Raw genomic sequence first — 16,275 nt, 5'->3', positions numbered from 1 at the left:
ATGTTGGAAGAAGGGAGATTCAACTCATTTAGATTGTAAATGAAGTTTAGTGACTTGGTTTATTGATACAATACTGTAGTATCAAAAAATACAACACAAAATATTGTCGACAAAATTAGGAACTATTGGTGAACTCTATCAAAATGTTGTTGTTGATTTGGATAAGTTGTGTAATCATTATAAATTCAAAAACAACTCGACTAACAGGGCAAGCTTCTTGGTTATGCTCGTGAAAGACCCGACTCAAAGATCAAACACAAAGGAAACAAATCCTGTCAATGCCGTCCAAAAAAGAAGCTGATGAAAGATTAAGAAAACACCTGTGTTTGAGTTTCGTATGTGTTTTTGGTTTTCATTTAATATTTTCATTTTCCAGGGAAACAATTGTCCTTGTTTGGTAATATTTTGTTTTTATTTTCTAATTTCTATTTTTGTTTTCATTTTATTTGGAAATTGGTAACAAAAACTTGGTGTATTGTTTTTGTTTTGAGAAAAATATAGATGGTTAAATTTTCGAAACCTAGGGTTAAAGAAAGAGTAATTCTAGGGATGATCCAGTGTTATTGCTACTATTACAATTGTCCAACTACGTCGCTAGCAGCATCGAGATAGACATTGCTAATGGCATCAAGATAGCCACAACATCGAGATAGACATTGCTAGTGGCATCAAGATATGAGATCTATCACCAACACTGCCTTTTTCACTTTCGACACTAACAACATTTTCTTCATCTTGTTGCTTTTCCGGCTCATTTGTTGGTCCAAATCTATGTCTAATGTTTTCTATTCTTTTGATTATAAAATTTATGTCAAATTTTTTTTTTTTTTTGAACTTTTCTTTCCATCTTAGGAATTTAAAAAGTAACAAAAATGTTTTAAAAAATTAAGGAAAAAATATAAAAAGTTCACTATTTTTTGGGTCATTTCTTGACTTTCTAAAAAAAAAAAAAAATTAATGGTCCGTCTAGTGGGTAGAACTTGGAAAATTAAATATTTTTGAAATTAAAAAAAATCATTAAATTACAAATAGATGAAAAATATTATAAATATTAATAATTAAAATTACAATTTTTACCAGAAATTTGTAATAATTTTTATAATTAACCAATAAATGCTAACTTCCTCTTCTTCTTTTTTTTCGAATTTTTTTTCTCCAAACAATCCTCAATTTTAACATTGATAAAAAAAAAAGCTATAATATTTATCAAACATAAATTGAGCTCCCAAATTCAATTGTGTTGCGTCATTGGCAACGCACAGTGAGCGCAATCGAAAGTCCGGCGAGATGGAGAGTGCAAATGAGAGAAAGATTCTACTCGATGAAAAACTGCAACTAAATAATCTGATTATATATTAGCAGCATGTGCAATTTAATTAAGTAAAAATAAAAGGATAAGTGAAAATTCCCACAACAAAACCAACAATTTTTAAATACAAAAATGATTGGAAGCTCTAATAAAAGTGTTCTAGAGAGCTCTAATAGGAGTGGGTCCCACAGTGAAATGATATTTTGGCCTTATTTTTATTTTATTTTTTCCAGAAATGTTCAGACCTCTAAACCAAGAGCTCTAATAGCTGTAATGTGGGTGTGGGTCTCACATGATGGGATGTTTTGGCCTTTTTTATTTTTTTTTATTTTCTAGCTCATTAGAGCTAGTTTAGTGCTCCAAATTTAGAGTTACCAATCACGGCTATTTGCCACATCACTAGAGCTAAGTTTAGAGCTCCATCTCTAGAGTTCTGAATCACTGCTCTTTTAAATATTTTATAATTCTAGGAATAAAGAATAAAAAAACTCCCAATCTATATTCGTATCAGAAATTGATTATTCCATGTAAATTCCCAAAATTTTGGGAATGTATGTACTGCTTTCGCTCTCATTGTTAATTATATAATGAATAAATCATGGTTGATTCATTAGGCCTTTGAAATGAACATGAAAATTGCAGTCTCATTGTCGACACTATAAAACAAATTTGGTCTAGTTAAAAGTGATCAAGGCGATGAATTATATGCAAAACATCGCCTGTCAGGATCAATAAATCTATTTGATGAATGTTCTGCGGTACAAAATATGTTATTATAAAGAAAAATCCTGGTGATTCCTAGGTGGGTTTGTGGAGTGGACATATATGGAAGAACAATTGTGGAACTGTATTAATTATTTTTCTACATTTTTTAATTCAGATGTTGGCTTGTTTTGAGGGAAACTTACAAGCAGGAAGGGGTAAGTGAAGGTCATATTAAGCCTTTCAAAAATTGTCTCCAAAAAATTTAAGCTGTTAGGAAATGTGTCCACCATTGTATATTAAGAGCTAACAAGCATATGCTATGGACTTTATTTATTATAAGCTCGACCCTCAAAATCCAATGGCTAACACTAATAATCCAAGGATGAGAACATTTGCTCATCTTGTTTTCCTATTAATTTCTTCATGTTTGTTGTTTGCTGATGCCTCAACAGATACAATCTTACACGGACAGTCAATCACTACCTCCAATACCATCGTATCTGCTGGCAATGACTTCGAGTTGGGATTCTTCAATCTTGGGAAGGGGAGCACGACAATGAATTACTACCTGGGTATATGGTACAAAAGTATTTCAGAACAAACTGTTGTTTGGGTAGCCAACCGAGACTACCTATTCACAGATTCCTCTGTGGCTCTTATCATTAGCGTTGATGGAAACCTCGTGATAGTGAAGGGAAAAATTTCATACACGTTGACTAACATATCATCAAATGGTAACACTAGTGCTACCCTTTTGGATTCAGGAAATCTTGTTTTGAGAGACAAGACATCTGGTGACTTACTATTTGAGAGTTTTGACTACCCTTCACATACTCTCTTGCCTGGAATGAAACTTGGTCGTTTTAATAATTGGATGAATTGGAAGACCTGGTCTTTCATATCCTAGAAAAGCAGGGAAGACCCCAGCCCTGGAGTTTTCTTTCTGGAAAGTGATCCTCTAGGCATGCACCAATTCATCATCAGAAAGGGATATCAAAAGTATTGGACTAGTGGGGTATGGAATGGAAAAAGTTTCCCAATGATCCCTGATATGACAACTCACAATATAAACATCACCTTTAGTTTCAACCCATCGGGAGGCTATTTCACTTACTCTGTTACTAATGCTTCTGCGACTATTATATTTGTGTTGGATGTATCAGGGAAACTTCAGCTGTTGTCGTGGTCTGAAACTAATCATCAATGGGATCTATTTTGGTTTCAACCGAGCCAGCAGTGCGAGGTTTATGCCTACTGTGAGGCTATTAGCAGTTGCAGTCAAAAGGCCCGTCCATTTGCCAATGTTTGCCTGGTTTTGAACCCCTTTCTATAAAAATTGGAATGCAGGGGACATGTCAAGAGGGTGTGTGAGGAAAGCCCCATTGCAGTGCAGCAATAAAAGTCAAGCCAATGGGAAGAAAGACCAGTTTCTTTGGATATCTAAAGTAAGACTCCCTATTAATCCAGTAATTTTGCGACATAGAGGTGCTTCAGACTGCAAGTCAGCTTGCTTGAGTAACTCCTCTTGCTCTGCTTATGCTTATGGCAGTGATAGGTGTTCAATATGGAGTGAAGATCTCTTTAATGTGGAACAGCTGACAAATGATGACCCTAATGGGAAAGATTTCTATCTAAAACTTGTTGATTCTGAGTTTCTTAGTAGAGGTAAGAATAATGGAATTGCCTCAATTGTTTTCGTGGCATGGTGACAGAAATTAATTACTTTGTTTTGGATAAAAATGAATTCAGTCCACCTAACTCATTTTTCATATTCAAGAAGCAAGTGATGGAAATGGTTAATTCTGGTACTAGTAGTTTCTATGACTCTATCAGCCTTAGTTTATTGTATGTGGAGGAGAACATTACAGAAAAGAGGTATGCATTTCACTCTTTGGAAGACAATACTAAACCAATCCACGGGAGGTTTATATATATATATAGTAAAACTTAGTCCTTGTGCTTCTATATAAGTTCAAATGCCCAAATATAATTCCCCAAAAAAAAATAATTTAATAATAAGCCCCTATATTTTTTTTTTGTCTAGCGGGGGAGGATTTGATGCTATTCGATATTGGTACAAGCATTGGAACTAGTAAGAGTCTTATTGGTGGAAAGAAGGAAGTTGATTTACCGTTGTTCAGTTTCGCTAGTGTTTCTCTTGCTACTGATAACTTTTCTGATGCAAATAAGCTCGGAGAGGGTGGTTTTGGACCTGTTTACAAGGTAACATTCAACATCACTGACCATGATTCTTTAGGGATGTTGAACACTAAACAGAAATCATTTTGATCCTACCAAATAGTTCAATCCCAATTGATGCATAGAGCTTTGTTTTATTTTTTGAGAGTCCATGTTTACTTAATAATATGTTTTTTTCGGATAGTGTTTGATGTTAGTTTTCCATAGATCATAAACAAGCTAAGAAGGTTCTATATCGGGGAAAGTTGCTAAAAGAACATGAGGTGGCTGTGAAAAGGCTTTCAAGAAAATTTGAACAAGGATTAGAGGAATTACAGAATGAGGCTATGCTCATAGTAAAACTTCAACACAAGAATCTTGTGAGACTATTGGGCTGCTGCATTGAAAAACATGAAAAGATTTTAATCTATGAGTATATGCCCAACAAAAGCTTGGATTTCTTGCTTTTTGGTTTGTGCCTTCGCATTCTTGAATATATTTGATCGTTTCTGTTTGTATGCTTATCCATACTTATGTACTACCATTTAAATTTATTAATTTGATGTGAAATCGCGACAAATCCAATCAAATATGGGACACTAAATTGGGAGTTACGCGTTAACATCATTGAAGGAATTGCTCAAGGGCTTCTCTATCTTCATCAGTATTCAAGGTTACAAATCATCCATAGAGATTTGAAAGCTAGCAACATTTTGTTAGACAAAGATTTGAACCCAAAAATTTTTGATTTTGGGATAGCAAGAATTTTCGGTGGAAACGGATCACAAGCAACAAATCGAATTGTGGGCACTTAGTGAGTAAAACATAGTTTATGCACCTTTGCACCAAAACATCTTATTTTTTCGTACATTGGTATTTTAAGGCTACTAAACGATTCAATTTAATACTTGAATCCATCGGCTATATGTCACCTGTGTATGCTTTGTATGGCCTATTCTTAATCAAATCCGATGTCCTCAGCTTTGGAGTCTTCTTGTTAGAGATTTTGAGTGGCAAAAAGAATACAGGCTTTTATTTGACTGACTCTGTTAATCTTCTTGGATATGTGAGTACCAGAATGCTATTACATTTATCATGCCCTTCTTTTACCTTTCCACTTTATTCGTCTTTGAAGGATTCACAAGGAGATATACTTTACTGCCTTATATTCTTTAGGCATGGGACTTGTGGAAGAGTGGCATGGGACAGAACCTGAAGGACCCAATATTGGGAGACATACCTTCTACACGTATGCTGTTGAGGTACATAAACATTGGACTTCTTTGTGTTTAAGAAAGTGCAACTGATAGGCCTACCATGTCCAGTGTTGTGTCAATGCTTAGCAATGAACTTGTGCTTCTACCGTCTCCAAAACAACCTGCATTTTCAACTATTACAAGTGTGCCAGATCGGAATTTATGCAAAAGCCCAGAAAGATGTTCATTAAACAATGTGACGGTTTCAATTTTGGAACCCCGATAACAGTTCAGTCTTCCATGTCGATTCATTGTATTGTTTTTACTTGTTCTTTCTTATTGAACTTGCATTTTGTTGTTGTTTTTTCTTTATTTTTCATAAGAGAAGTTTGCCTGAAATGAACTAAAAAGTTGTTAATTTGGGAATGGAGAGTGACACTGAGGGTTGTCTCTATCTATTCTGTTGTACACTTTGCAACAGCTATACTGGAAGAGGGGAGGTTCAACTCTTTTAAAATGTCAAATAGGTTTAGTGACTTGGTTTGTTGATACAATACAAAAAATAGTCAACCAATTTCAGGATCCATTCCAAAAGATCAGTAAAACACTGGAGTTTAAATTTCTGTTCGGTTGTCTTATTTATTTATTTTTTAAGAACAATTGTTTGGCCTCATGTAGCTCGGCTTTTTCGCGCCCCCTTTCGGAAGGTTCGAAAGAAAGCCCTATAGTTCAGACTCCCGCGGTTCTAAATCTAGTCACACAAGTGCAATGTGAAACTGATAAACACCAAAGAGTCCAAATCCGGCAAATCTTTTGAAAAATCGATTTTAAATCAAATAATGCCAAAAGTGAACTGCTTTTCCAGATACAGAGTCGCTACCTAAATATTTTATTTTGGAGAATTTTAGGAAATCCATGACTCGTGCCAAAGGCCACATGTCCGTCATCACCAAAGTTACCTCAACTCGGGAACTTGGGTACGAGAGGGAAAGATCCTGAAATGAGCACCCCCGCTCGCCCGATCAAAGATTGGCCTCTACTAATCGTGATATGCTTTTTATAAATGTTATGTGTTCTTGTTCCGGTTATTAGACTAGCTTTACTATGCGATGTGCACAAGCAAGTATAGACTAGTTTGCAAGAATTGGAACATTTCAAGTCATGTTTGTTTTGCAAAAATGGCTTGAATTTCCTACCCTCAAGTGGGCTTAAAGTTTGTGAATTTGCCACCAAACATAGTGGGTTTAAAACATGATTTGTCACTCAACAAAGTGGGCTGAAAACGCACATTCGTTGAATTGTTCCAATTCAAGCAAGAAGCCTTCATCCACAAGCATTCAAGCAGTTTAGCATTTAAACATTTAGCCTCATGGAAAGCATGCTAGACATGGCAACATTCACATTCATGCTAGTATGCTAAAGCATAAAACTCACCTAGTACTCCAATGCTAAGATAGACATGAGTTAGAAAAATATGCATGATTCCTAACTATGTTAAGATGCCTAATGCAACATATGCAATATGCAATTTAGTAGGCTCGGCTACTAATATGGCATATGAAGTAATTTAAATAACATGCGATTAAACACGTATTCAAATAGGTATTGAAATGGCAATGCAGTTTGAATGATGCGCCGAGCCTCGATGCATGTAATACAAATGAATGAATGCAAGCATGCGATACGCTAATTGAAATAGGTCCCTAATCTAACCATCAAAAGCGGATAAATGAAAGGGAGAAAGACGTGGGATTGGAAGACATTCACATACGCACGCACACTTATTACAACATTACCCCTTCGCGAAGGAGGGTCCGAATGAATAAGCTAATCAACTAGCTACGCTAATTAAGCTAACTAATTTAAGCTAAGATAAGCTAACTAATCTAATTAAACTAATTAGACTAATTATTACAAATCAAATGAATAACTAGTAAACTAATTACTAATTATTACCACACTTTAATCAACTAGTAAACTAATTAATTAAAACAAAGCAAATGTGCATTAACTAAGCATGCAAGGCATTTAAACTATACTGCCACTACTCCGGCCCGGGAAGTGGAAGATGCATGCGCTCGGTTTTCGCACCGAAAAGCCATTGTTCTGCTGCTGAACGCCTCTGTTTGCACACTTGAACACCAAAGAAGGTGTCCACTTCCAGACCACCTCTGCTCCACCTCAGGAACACACTGTGCAAAAATCATTGATGGCCGACAAGGGGGACCAGGGGCTAATCGGCTACCAATGGTGGCCGGTCGGCTACCATTTGTGGTCAATCGGTCACTGATGAGCTGAACTTCCTTGCTACAACAGAGAGCAAAACAGTGTATTCTCACAGGTTGTTTGCACTATTTACCCTCCTTATCATCACACAAGCTCAAAGCAGAGCAACTCTTGGCCCTCAAACCATCAATCAAGCAATTTCCATGCATGATGGCTAAGGGACCAAGTTTGTACAAGTTTAATAAACACACAAACAAGATCAAAATGACCACCACCCTGTCATGCATGATCAAGGGCAATGGAGACCTAGGAGAATGACACATTTCATCACTTTTGAGTATGAAATGTCTTATTCTCCTTGTGTTCAAACTAACGTCCGATTTGAACACATGCAATGCAACACAAAGAATGTTTATCTTGCACACTTTTACTTGCCAATTTTATACTCATTTTAATTACCAAATCATCCTTTAATCAATTAGTCCAAATGGTGAATTGTCCTCTAATGAAAAGAAGGCTCAAAGCACAAGTTGTTTTAGGCATGAAAGAGACCTCATGCCATTGGTAATGAACCCCCAAAGGGATTAAATCATTAAGCACAAAAACCTCAATTTCATGCTTTAAACAAGCAAATGGTTTGAACCACTTTCAAAGCAAAAGTAAAACCAAGAAAGGAGGAAGGTTGCAGAAATGATTAAATGCTAAAAATGAGTGATAAAGGCATAAACAAATGCTATCAACTCAAACAAGAAGGTGTCTAAGGCCTAGAACACCAAACTTGTGAGGACTATTACACTAGAGGCATACAAAATAAAGCTCAAATGTAGCCAACAGCTCAAAACAGTCCTAAATTTGTCCAAAACAAGTCCTAAAATATGCTAGAATTAAGCTAGAAAAGGCTAGATTAATAGGCTAAAATAAGGCGCATGCTAGACTAGTAAGTAAGATACAAGGAGGGGAGGCTTACCCCTCCAAATTTGGACTTCAAAATATGTTTTTAGCCACTGAAATAGCTCTGAAAAGTCTAAAAGAGATGATGCAAGCGTGGGAAACACAAGGGCAAAGGCCTCTAAAACAAGGTACAAAGAAGGGCTATCAACCCCTCAACCTTTAATGGCCTTAGGACCCAAGCTTCAACCCAAAAACATAGAGTTTTTATAGCCCAAAATCAGTTGGAAATCATGCTGGACTCAAGACACGAAAAGCCAAAATATTAAGCTAATGCATGGGGTTGCACTACAACTATGCAAAACAAGGCTCAAACAAACTAACAAGCCCAAAACAGAGCTAAAACAGGTTATTTCATAGGCTAAAACATGCTGCACTTGAACTAAGTTAAGCTAGAAAAATATGCTAACATGTGAAGCTAACTAGGCATGCAAGCAAGACACAAGGAGGGGAGGCTAACCCCTCCAATTTTGGACTTCAAAATAAGTTTTTTGCCACTAAAAAATCCCTAAAATTTAGTGGTTAAAAGGCCCAAAAAAAATTTGATTTGAAGGTGATGAATAAAGACACAAAAGCTTTACAAACAAAGAAACAAGAAGGGCGAACCACCCCCTAACTTAAAATAGGCTCCAACGCCACTTTTAGGTCATAAAATAGAGGGTTTATTTTTTCAGTTCAAAACCAGCCCCAAAATAGTGCAAAAAGATGGCAAAACAAATATGAAAAACAAACTTAAAGGGTAAAGGTTATACCTCTTGAAGGGAAGAGTGATTCTAGGCCACAATTCAAGCCGAAACCCACTTAAGGAGTTCCAAGAGAGCTTCAAGCAACCTCAGCCCAAAGATGAACCACATTGGTTAAGGGTTGATAGGTTAAAGTTTGAAGTATGCAAGCTTCTAAGAACAAAAGCTTAAGAGAGAGAGAAGTCGAGAGAGAGAGAATTGTAGAGAGCGAGACTCCCAAAATTTTTCCAACCTTGAAAACAATAGAGAAGGTCCTCTATATATAAGAATATGTGAGCTCAGGTCGAAAATATCAAGCCCTGGACAGTTGGAGCTTTTGGGGGATAGCTGGCACAAAAATATCTTAGTTTTTCACCATTTGCCGACAACTTTCAGTGGTGGCCGGCTGGCCACCAAAAATCTACTTCCAGGCCCAACTTCAAACGGCCATAACTCCTTCATTTGGACTCCTTTGCAGGTCATTCTTGAGCCTAATTGAATCCCCGGAAGTTTAATTTCCAATGGAAGTAGCCTCACATCGAAATTATAAGTGTACTAAGAGATATGCCTATTTTAGTGAAGGTTGCTCAGTTTTGGCTTAATCAGGTTGATGCCTAACTTCAACTAGCCATATCTCCCTCATCCGGACTCGTCTTTAGGAGATTCTTGAGTGAAAAATGAAGCCCTGAAAGTCCACTTTCCAATGGTGGTGGCCTCACAACCAAAGTCCAAGTGTACAAAAGGATAGACCTGATTTAGTGAAGGCTGCTCGGTTCTCTCTTAACGGTTTATGCCCAACTTCTTCACCAACTAGGTTTCTTCCCTCCCCTCCAATTTTCTTCAACTCTAAACCTCTAAATAAGATGTTTTAAATTTTTTTTGAAAGAGTTCACCTCTCTTTTATTTATTTTCACTTTGTCCTTGCTCGGTTTACCAAAAAGCGCAACATTTAATGAAATGCAAGTCTCGGAACATCGTAGAAACTTTTTCAAAAATATTTTGAAAAAAAGAGGATTTTAAGGTCTAAAAATCATTTTTGTCAAAATAGTTTTGGTCCAAAATGAGGTGTAAGGTTGGGATTTGACGCTCTCCTTGCCGAAGAAATCGACCCTTTGCATAGCATAACTTTCATCCTCGAGTGATCAATCAGTCGCGCACAAGTCTTAAGGGCGGTAAAAAATGGGGTGTCTACACATCGTTTGTTAAAATTTTGATACCTCATTGAGTAGATGTCTATATGAGTTAGAGTTTAATTTTTTATTTTTATTTTAACTTTCTTTTAATTTGCCCTTTTGGAATACAACAACTAGAACCAAAGTGAAAACAAAAGGTGACTGCTTGCAAGCCATTCATCTACGCAACCTCTCAATTCTCACGCCCCAAAACAATTTGATTGCATTGTCTCACAATGAATTTTCACCGTGTGATTTTCCATTATGATAGTAAGTGAAATCTCACGTAAAATTGATCATTTTGGAACTCTCAATTTGAAACTTTTAGTGATAAATTTGGAATTATGGGCCTAATTTTTATAATTAGTCACCAATTTTAGAATTTTTAGTGCTGAAATAGAAATTCTATTGACTTCAAATAGAGTCCGTAAAATTTCACTATGCAAAATCAACAAAACTTAGCAATTCCAAATCCAAACAAATTATTATATATCAATAACATATATGTCTCAATATTGTGCCTAATTTAACCCTTCCAAATTTAACTCTAAAAAAAAAAAACAAAAAAAAAAGGTTAAATTTCAAGCTCATCCACTTAACTTGATATAATTGGGATTTTTGTGTGAACTATTAAATAAGTTTTATCCCTATTACCACAAGTGTTTGAATTTGAACATTTGACCTCATATTTGAATTTCAGTCTTTACATTTATACACCTGTAAAAGTGAAATATTTTGTAATTTATTGTATAACTAAATAGTAAAAAAAATTAAAATTTTATAAATGAGTTGGTTAAGATGGACACTCCCATTCCAAAATCTGTTTGAAAAATAAACAAGTTCAAAAACTCAAATTAACATTATAAATAATTTTTTTTTCTTCCGTAAGTTTTAAAAATACAAATTGAACTGAACATATGAACTTACAAAGAAATCATTTGACAAATGATAATTTTATCCAAAAAAATAATTAATTAATTAATTAATTGATACAAAAAAAGTGAATTTGTTTTTTTCATTCACCCTTACAAGTCCCATTCATTATAATTTTTGCATGTTTATTTATAAAAAAAGAAAAAAATAATAACAAACATATTTCACCTCATTTTTTAACCAAAAAAAAAAGTTTAAAATACTAAAAAAAACACAATATTTACATTAATAAAAAAAATTTAATATATTTATCAAATGTAAATTGGGCTCCCAAATTCAATCATGCTGCGTCGCCCGCGACACACAATAATAGCTACCGAAAGTTCGATGAGACGGCAAGTGCGAGTGAGAGAAACTTCTACTTAGTTCCGGTCTGCCGAACCAATTCCATATGTACTATAGAATGACATAATTTTATATTTTCTGAATTATAATTAAAAAAAATATTATAACCAAACAACATGAAGTGTAATAAAAGATTTCTCATAAATAAAATAAGGTCAGAATTAAAATAATAAAAAAAAAAAGAGACATAGTTTAGGGATGCATATGGTAAGAGGTGTGTATAATAGAATTTCCTCTATCTATATATTTATATGGGTTTAGGGTTTAGGGAGACAATGAAATAAAATATGTTTGGTTTAGAATTTTTTTTATATTTCTTTTTAATCATAATAGAAAATATGTGTAAAATCATTTCAAAAAATTCATTGAATACAATTTTTTTTTTTTTTTTGTACATTTTCATATTTTGTCGCATTTTAATGAATGTTTTTAAAGATTTTTGTATAAATGCTAAAAATACCCTATCTATATATTTATATGGGTTTAGGGTTTAAGGAGAAAATGAATTAAAATCTGTTTGGTTTGGACTTATTTTTTCTTTTTCAATTCATATTTTTTTATTTATTTTTAATCAAAATAGAAAATTTGTGTAAAAATCTTCTAAAAAATTCATTGAAAACGACAAATCTTTTTTTGTGTACATGTTCATATTTTGTTGTATTTTAATGATTTTTTTAAAGATTTTTGTATAAATATTATATATATATATATATATATTTAACTGTATCTAAATTAAGTGGATTTAAAAAATATAAAAAATTGATTAAAATGTTAAATTTTTTTTACTAAAAATAAAAAAAAAATATGGATTGAAAATTCGGTTTTAGAAAATTCCAAACCAGACAGATTGTGTTAGGCCAATAAATAAAAGAAAAATTCTATTATCCATTGAAAATTCCCTCAAACACAACCAAGAATTTTTAATTATTTTATAATGCTTTTATTTCAGTTGGAATTTGGATGTATAATCTGTGATCATACTTTGTTTGGTTGATTAGAATACTGATGATGCTAAAAAAAAAAAAAAAAAAAAAGGAATACAAAAACTCCTATCTGATTTGTTTAAATGGAGGAACAGAAATCACCCAATTATTAGAAATTGTTTGCAGCAGCCTTAGTTGATTGGACTTATTTACCTATTTCCTTTGGTTTTCTTTTATGTTTTGGTTAGAAATTTTGCCCATGTTTTCTCAGTTTCTGATGAGGGTTAAGGTTTTCTATATTCATATCCCAAAATTTTGAGAATATATATGTGCTGCTTCTGCTCTCAATGTTGATTATATAATGTATGCTTTGCTTCCCAAATTGGCAATTATGAATTCATGGTTGATTCATTAGGCCTTTGAAATATAAGCAAAACATTGCCTGTCAGGATGAATATGTATTCAATGACCATCCAGCAATACAAAATATGTTATTCTAAAGAAAAGTTAAGGTGATTCCTAGGTGGGTTTCTGGATTTATAAGGCAGAACATGTCTGGAATTATATTAATTATATTATTCCATATTTTTTAATTCTGATGTTGGCTTGTACTAACGGAAACTTAATCCTTTTAAAAATTGTCCGAAAAATTTTAATCTGTTAGGAAATGCATCCACCATTGTATATGAATGAGCTAACAAGCATATGCTATGGACTTTATATATTATGGAGTCGACCATGAAAATCCAATGGCTAACACCAGGACAGTCAATCACAGCTGCCGACACCATTGTATCTGCAGGAAATGTCTTCAAGTTGGGATTCTTCAGTCATTGGAATGGAAGCTGTACAATGAATTACATTTTTTGCTAGTTCTTGTCGACAGGTGGTCTAGTCAATTGAGGACACGTGGCTAAGTCTAGGTTGGATAGTTGGCATCAGAAAACACGGGTCATCAGGGTTTGTGCCTATGGGTTACTAGCAGTGATCATGGACTTAGTGGGCAATCCTTTAAGAGGAAGCATGAACAAAGTGGAATTCTTTCTCTGTCGAGGGAAGGTTAGAAGGGCTTGTAGGCACGTGATAACTTGGGGAAGGGGCAATTCGACAGACAGAAGTGAAGGTCTAATGTGATTGGAAGGCCTAGAAGGCAAGACCCAACTGCAGCAGTTACACATCAGCAGTTGTAGATTGAAGAGATCATGGGATATGGGAAAGAAGAAGTATAAAAGCAAGAAATTTGCAGAGAGAGAGAAAGGACATCAAGAACAACACAACAGCTTAGTTTTATCTTAGGAGTAGCTTTATTTAGACTTAGGAGTAGTTTCAATTGTAATTTAGGAGTAGCTCGTTCTATTGTAACTTGTACTTTTTTTAGTGAACTTCAGTAATTTCAATATAAAATTACTTCTGTTTATTCAAATCTACTTTGCTACCATTAGTTGATATAAAAAGTGTGTTCTTTCTTCTTGTTTACTTTGCTACCATTGATCTGTAGAAGTTCTCATTCTTTTGAGGCATTCGAACCAAAACCACAATCGCCTGATTATTCTTGTTTAAATTGTTCAGTTTGAATTATTGCTTGGTTGCTGTCGATCTAATCCCGGCATAATTTTTACTAACAATGGTACAAACTGTTGTTTGGGTAGCCAACTGAAATTACCCACTCACTGATTCTTCTGTGGCTCTTAGCATCAGTGGTGATGGAAACCTTGCGATACTAAAGGGAAATTTTTTTTACATGTTGACTAACATATCATCAAATGGTAACACTAGTGCTACCCTTTTGGATTCAAGAAATCTTGTTTTGAGAGATAGGACATCTGGTGAGTTACTATGGCAAAGCTTTGACTACCCTTCACATACTCTCTTGCATGGAATGAAGCTTGGTTAGAGTACGATCAATAGAAAAACCTGGTCTTTGATATCCTGGAAAGGCAGGGAAGACCATGGCCCTGGAGTTTTCTCTCTGGAATTTGATCCTCAAGGCACGCCCCAGTTCTTCATCTTGAAGGGATCTCAAAAGTATTGGACTAGTGGGGTATGGACTGGACAAAGTTTCCCAATGATCCCTGATATGAGAGCTCGCAATATACACATCACCTATGTTTTCGGCCCGTGGTGGAGCAATTTCACTTACTTTGTTACTGATGCTTCCGTCACGAATATATTTGTGTTAGATGTATCAGAGAAACTTCAGCTGCTGTCGTGGTCTAAAACTACTCATCAATGGGATTTGTTTTGGTCTCAACCGAGCCAGCAGTGTAGGGTTTATGCCTACTGTGGGGCTTTTAGCATTTGCATTCAAAAGGCCCTTCCATTTTGCCAATGTTTGTCGAGTTTTGAACCCCATTCTGTACGAAATTGGAATGCAGGAGACTTGTCAAGAGGGTGCGTGAGAAAAGCCCCTTTACAATGTGGCATTGATAGTCATGCCAATGGACATAGTGACCAGTGAAAAAACTAAATGATTCGTGATTGGATCAAGATTTAATTGTAGCAACTCCCAAACAATTAAAATTAACAATCTAAATCATTAAGCACGTACGAAAGTGATTTAGATTATTGTTTCAAAAACAATAAATAGACATAAACGATTTTTACATGGAAAAAATCATTATCGGAGCACCTCCAATTGTGATTAAAAAACCACGGGCAAAACGCCACAAATCAAACTACTATGGAGGAAAGAAAGAATACAAAATACCCAAACAAATTACCCAAACTCTATCAATTTGTCTTCAACGCTTTGTATATCTTCCACCGCAACCTTCGTCTCAAGATTGATTAGATTGATGTTGATTCCACAGCATCCACGTCGACTCAACGACCGTGCACAACTTCGAATACCTTCGAACACTCTATGCTTGAATCTCTGGATTCCACAGAAGAACACTCTTGAAGATGATCACTTAAACAACCCTTTGGTGTGAATTATCAAACCATGTGAGTTTAATACTCAAGTAAACATCAAAGGAAAACTATCAAAACAACCTCTAAAAGAAAACCCTAGAGCTCTCAAAACAGATCTAGAAGCATTAAATCTAAAAACAGACCTAAACACACACACACATATATATATAGAAAAGAAGTGCCACGTACCCCGCTCAAGCGCAAGACTTGCCGCTCAAGCGGAGTCACTAAAACACATGTGATTAAATAGGTCTCCGCTTGAGCGTTGGAACTCACGCTCGAGCACAAAAACACGCCTCCTAGTATTTGTGTAAACAAGCCAAACTATTGAGAAGGTGTAAACTTTGCTTGAGCGCAAATGTTCCCGCTCGAGCGGGAAGACTAAAAAAAAAGAAAAAATTACAACTCCATTAAACAGAGTTTGTTCGCGGAATTGGCAACTAGGGACCTAACAATCTCCCCTTTTCTCAATTCCTGAACAAAACTTTTCTAACAATTTTTCCTAAACACACACACACTAGACACACCCTATCAGACAAAAAAAAAAAAAAAACATTGTAAAACACGAATGCCGAGTTAGTAGAGAAACACTGAGAAACATGTCGAACAATCCACCTGTGGAAATGACCAAATACCAAAAAAAAAACTAAAACTGTGGAACGAGATGAGATACAAATAGAAATAATGCGTGAATGTAAAATAAAA

The 16,275-nt window shown here is 34.9% G+C and overlaps 1 protein-coding gene and 1 pseudogene across 1 annotated transcript; both read left to right on the top strand.

Moving 5' to 3' along the window:
• The first annotated feature begins 3,065 nt into the window (after positions 1–3,065).
• Positions 3,066–5,674, top strand: LOC114276557 (receptor-like serine/threonine-protein kinase SD1-8; annotated as a pseudogene).
• Positions 5,675–13,395: 7,721 nt separating this feature from the next.
• On the top strand, positions 13,396–15,115 carry LOC114276549 (G-type lectin S-receptor-like serine/threonine-protein kinase At2g19130). The gene is made up of 2 exons (XM_082881416.1): positions 13,396–13,504; positions 14,595–15,115. Exons 1-2 carry the CDS (start codon positions 13,396–13,398, stop codon positions 15,113–15,115), a joined length of 630 nt encoding a protein of 209 aa, XP_082737542.1.
• The last annotated feature ends 1,160 nt before the right edge of the window (positions 15,116–16,275 follow it).

Source organism: Camellia sinensis, chromosome 7 (assembly GCF_055761805.1).
Source record: "Camellia sinensis isolate YWXY chromosome 7, ASM5576180v1, whole genome shotgun sequence".
In the NCBI taxonomy this organism is placed as follows: Eukaryota; Viridiplantae; Streptophyta; class Magnoliopsida; order Ericales; family Theaceae; genus Camellia; species Camellia sinensis.
This window is presented reverse-complemented; position numbering and strand designations above follow the sequence as displayed.

Bases quoted from the DNA above. Each gene is read 5' to 3' on its own strand.
- LOC114276549 (XM_082881416.1), top strand. From the start codon at position 13,396: ATGAAAATCCAATGGCTAACACCAGGACAGTCAATCACAGCTGCCGAC. The intron at 13,505-14,594 runs GTACAATGAATT...TATCCTGGAAAG, and splicing joins CAGTCATTGGAATGGAAGCT to GCAGGGAAGACCATGGCCCT.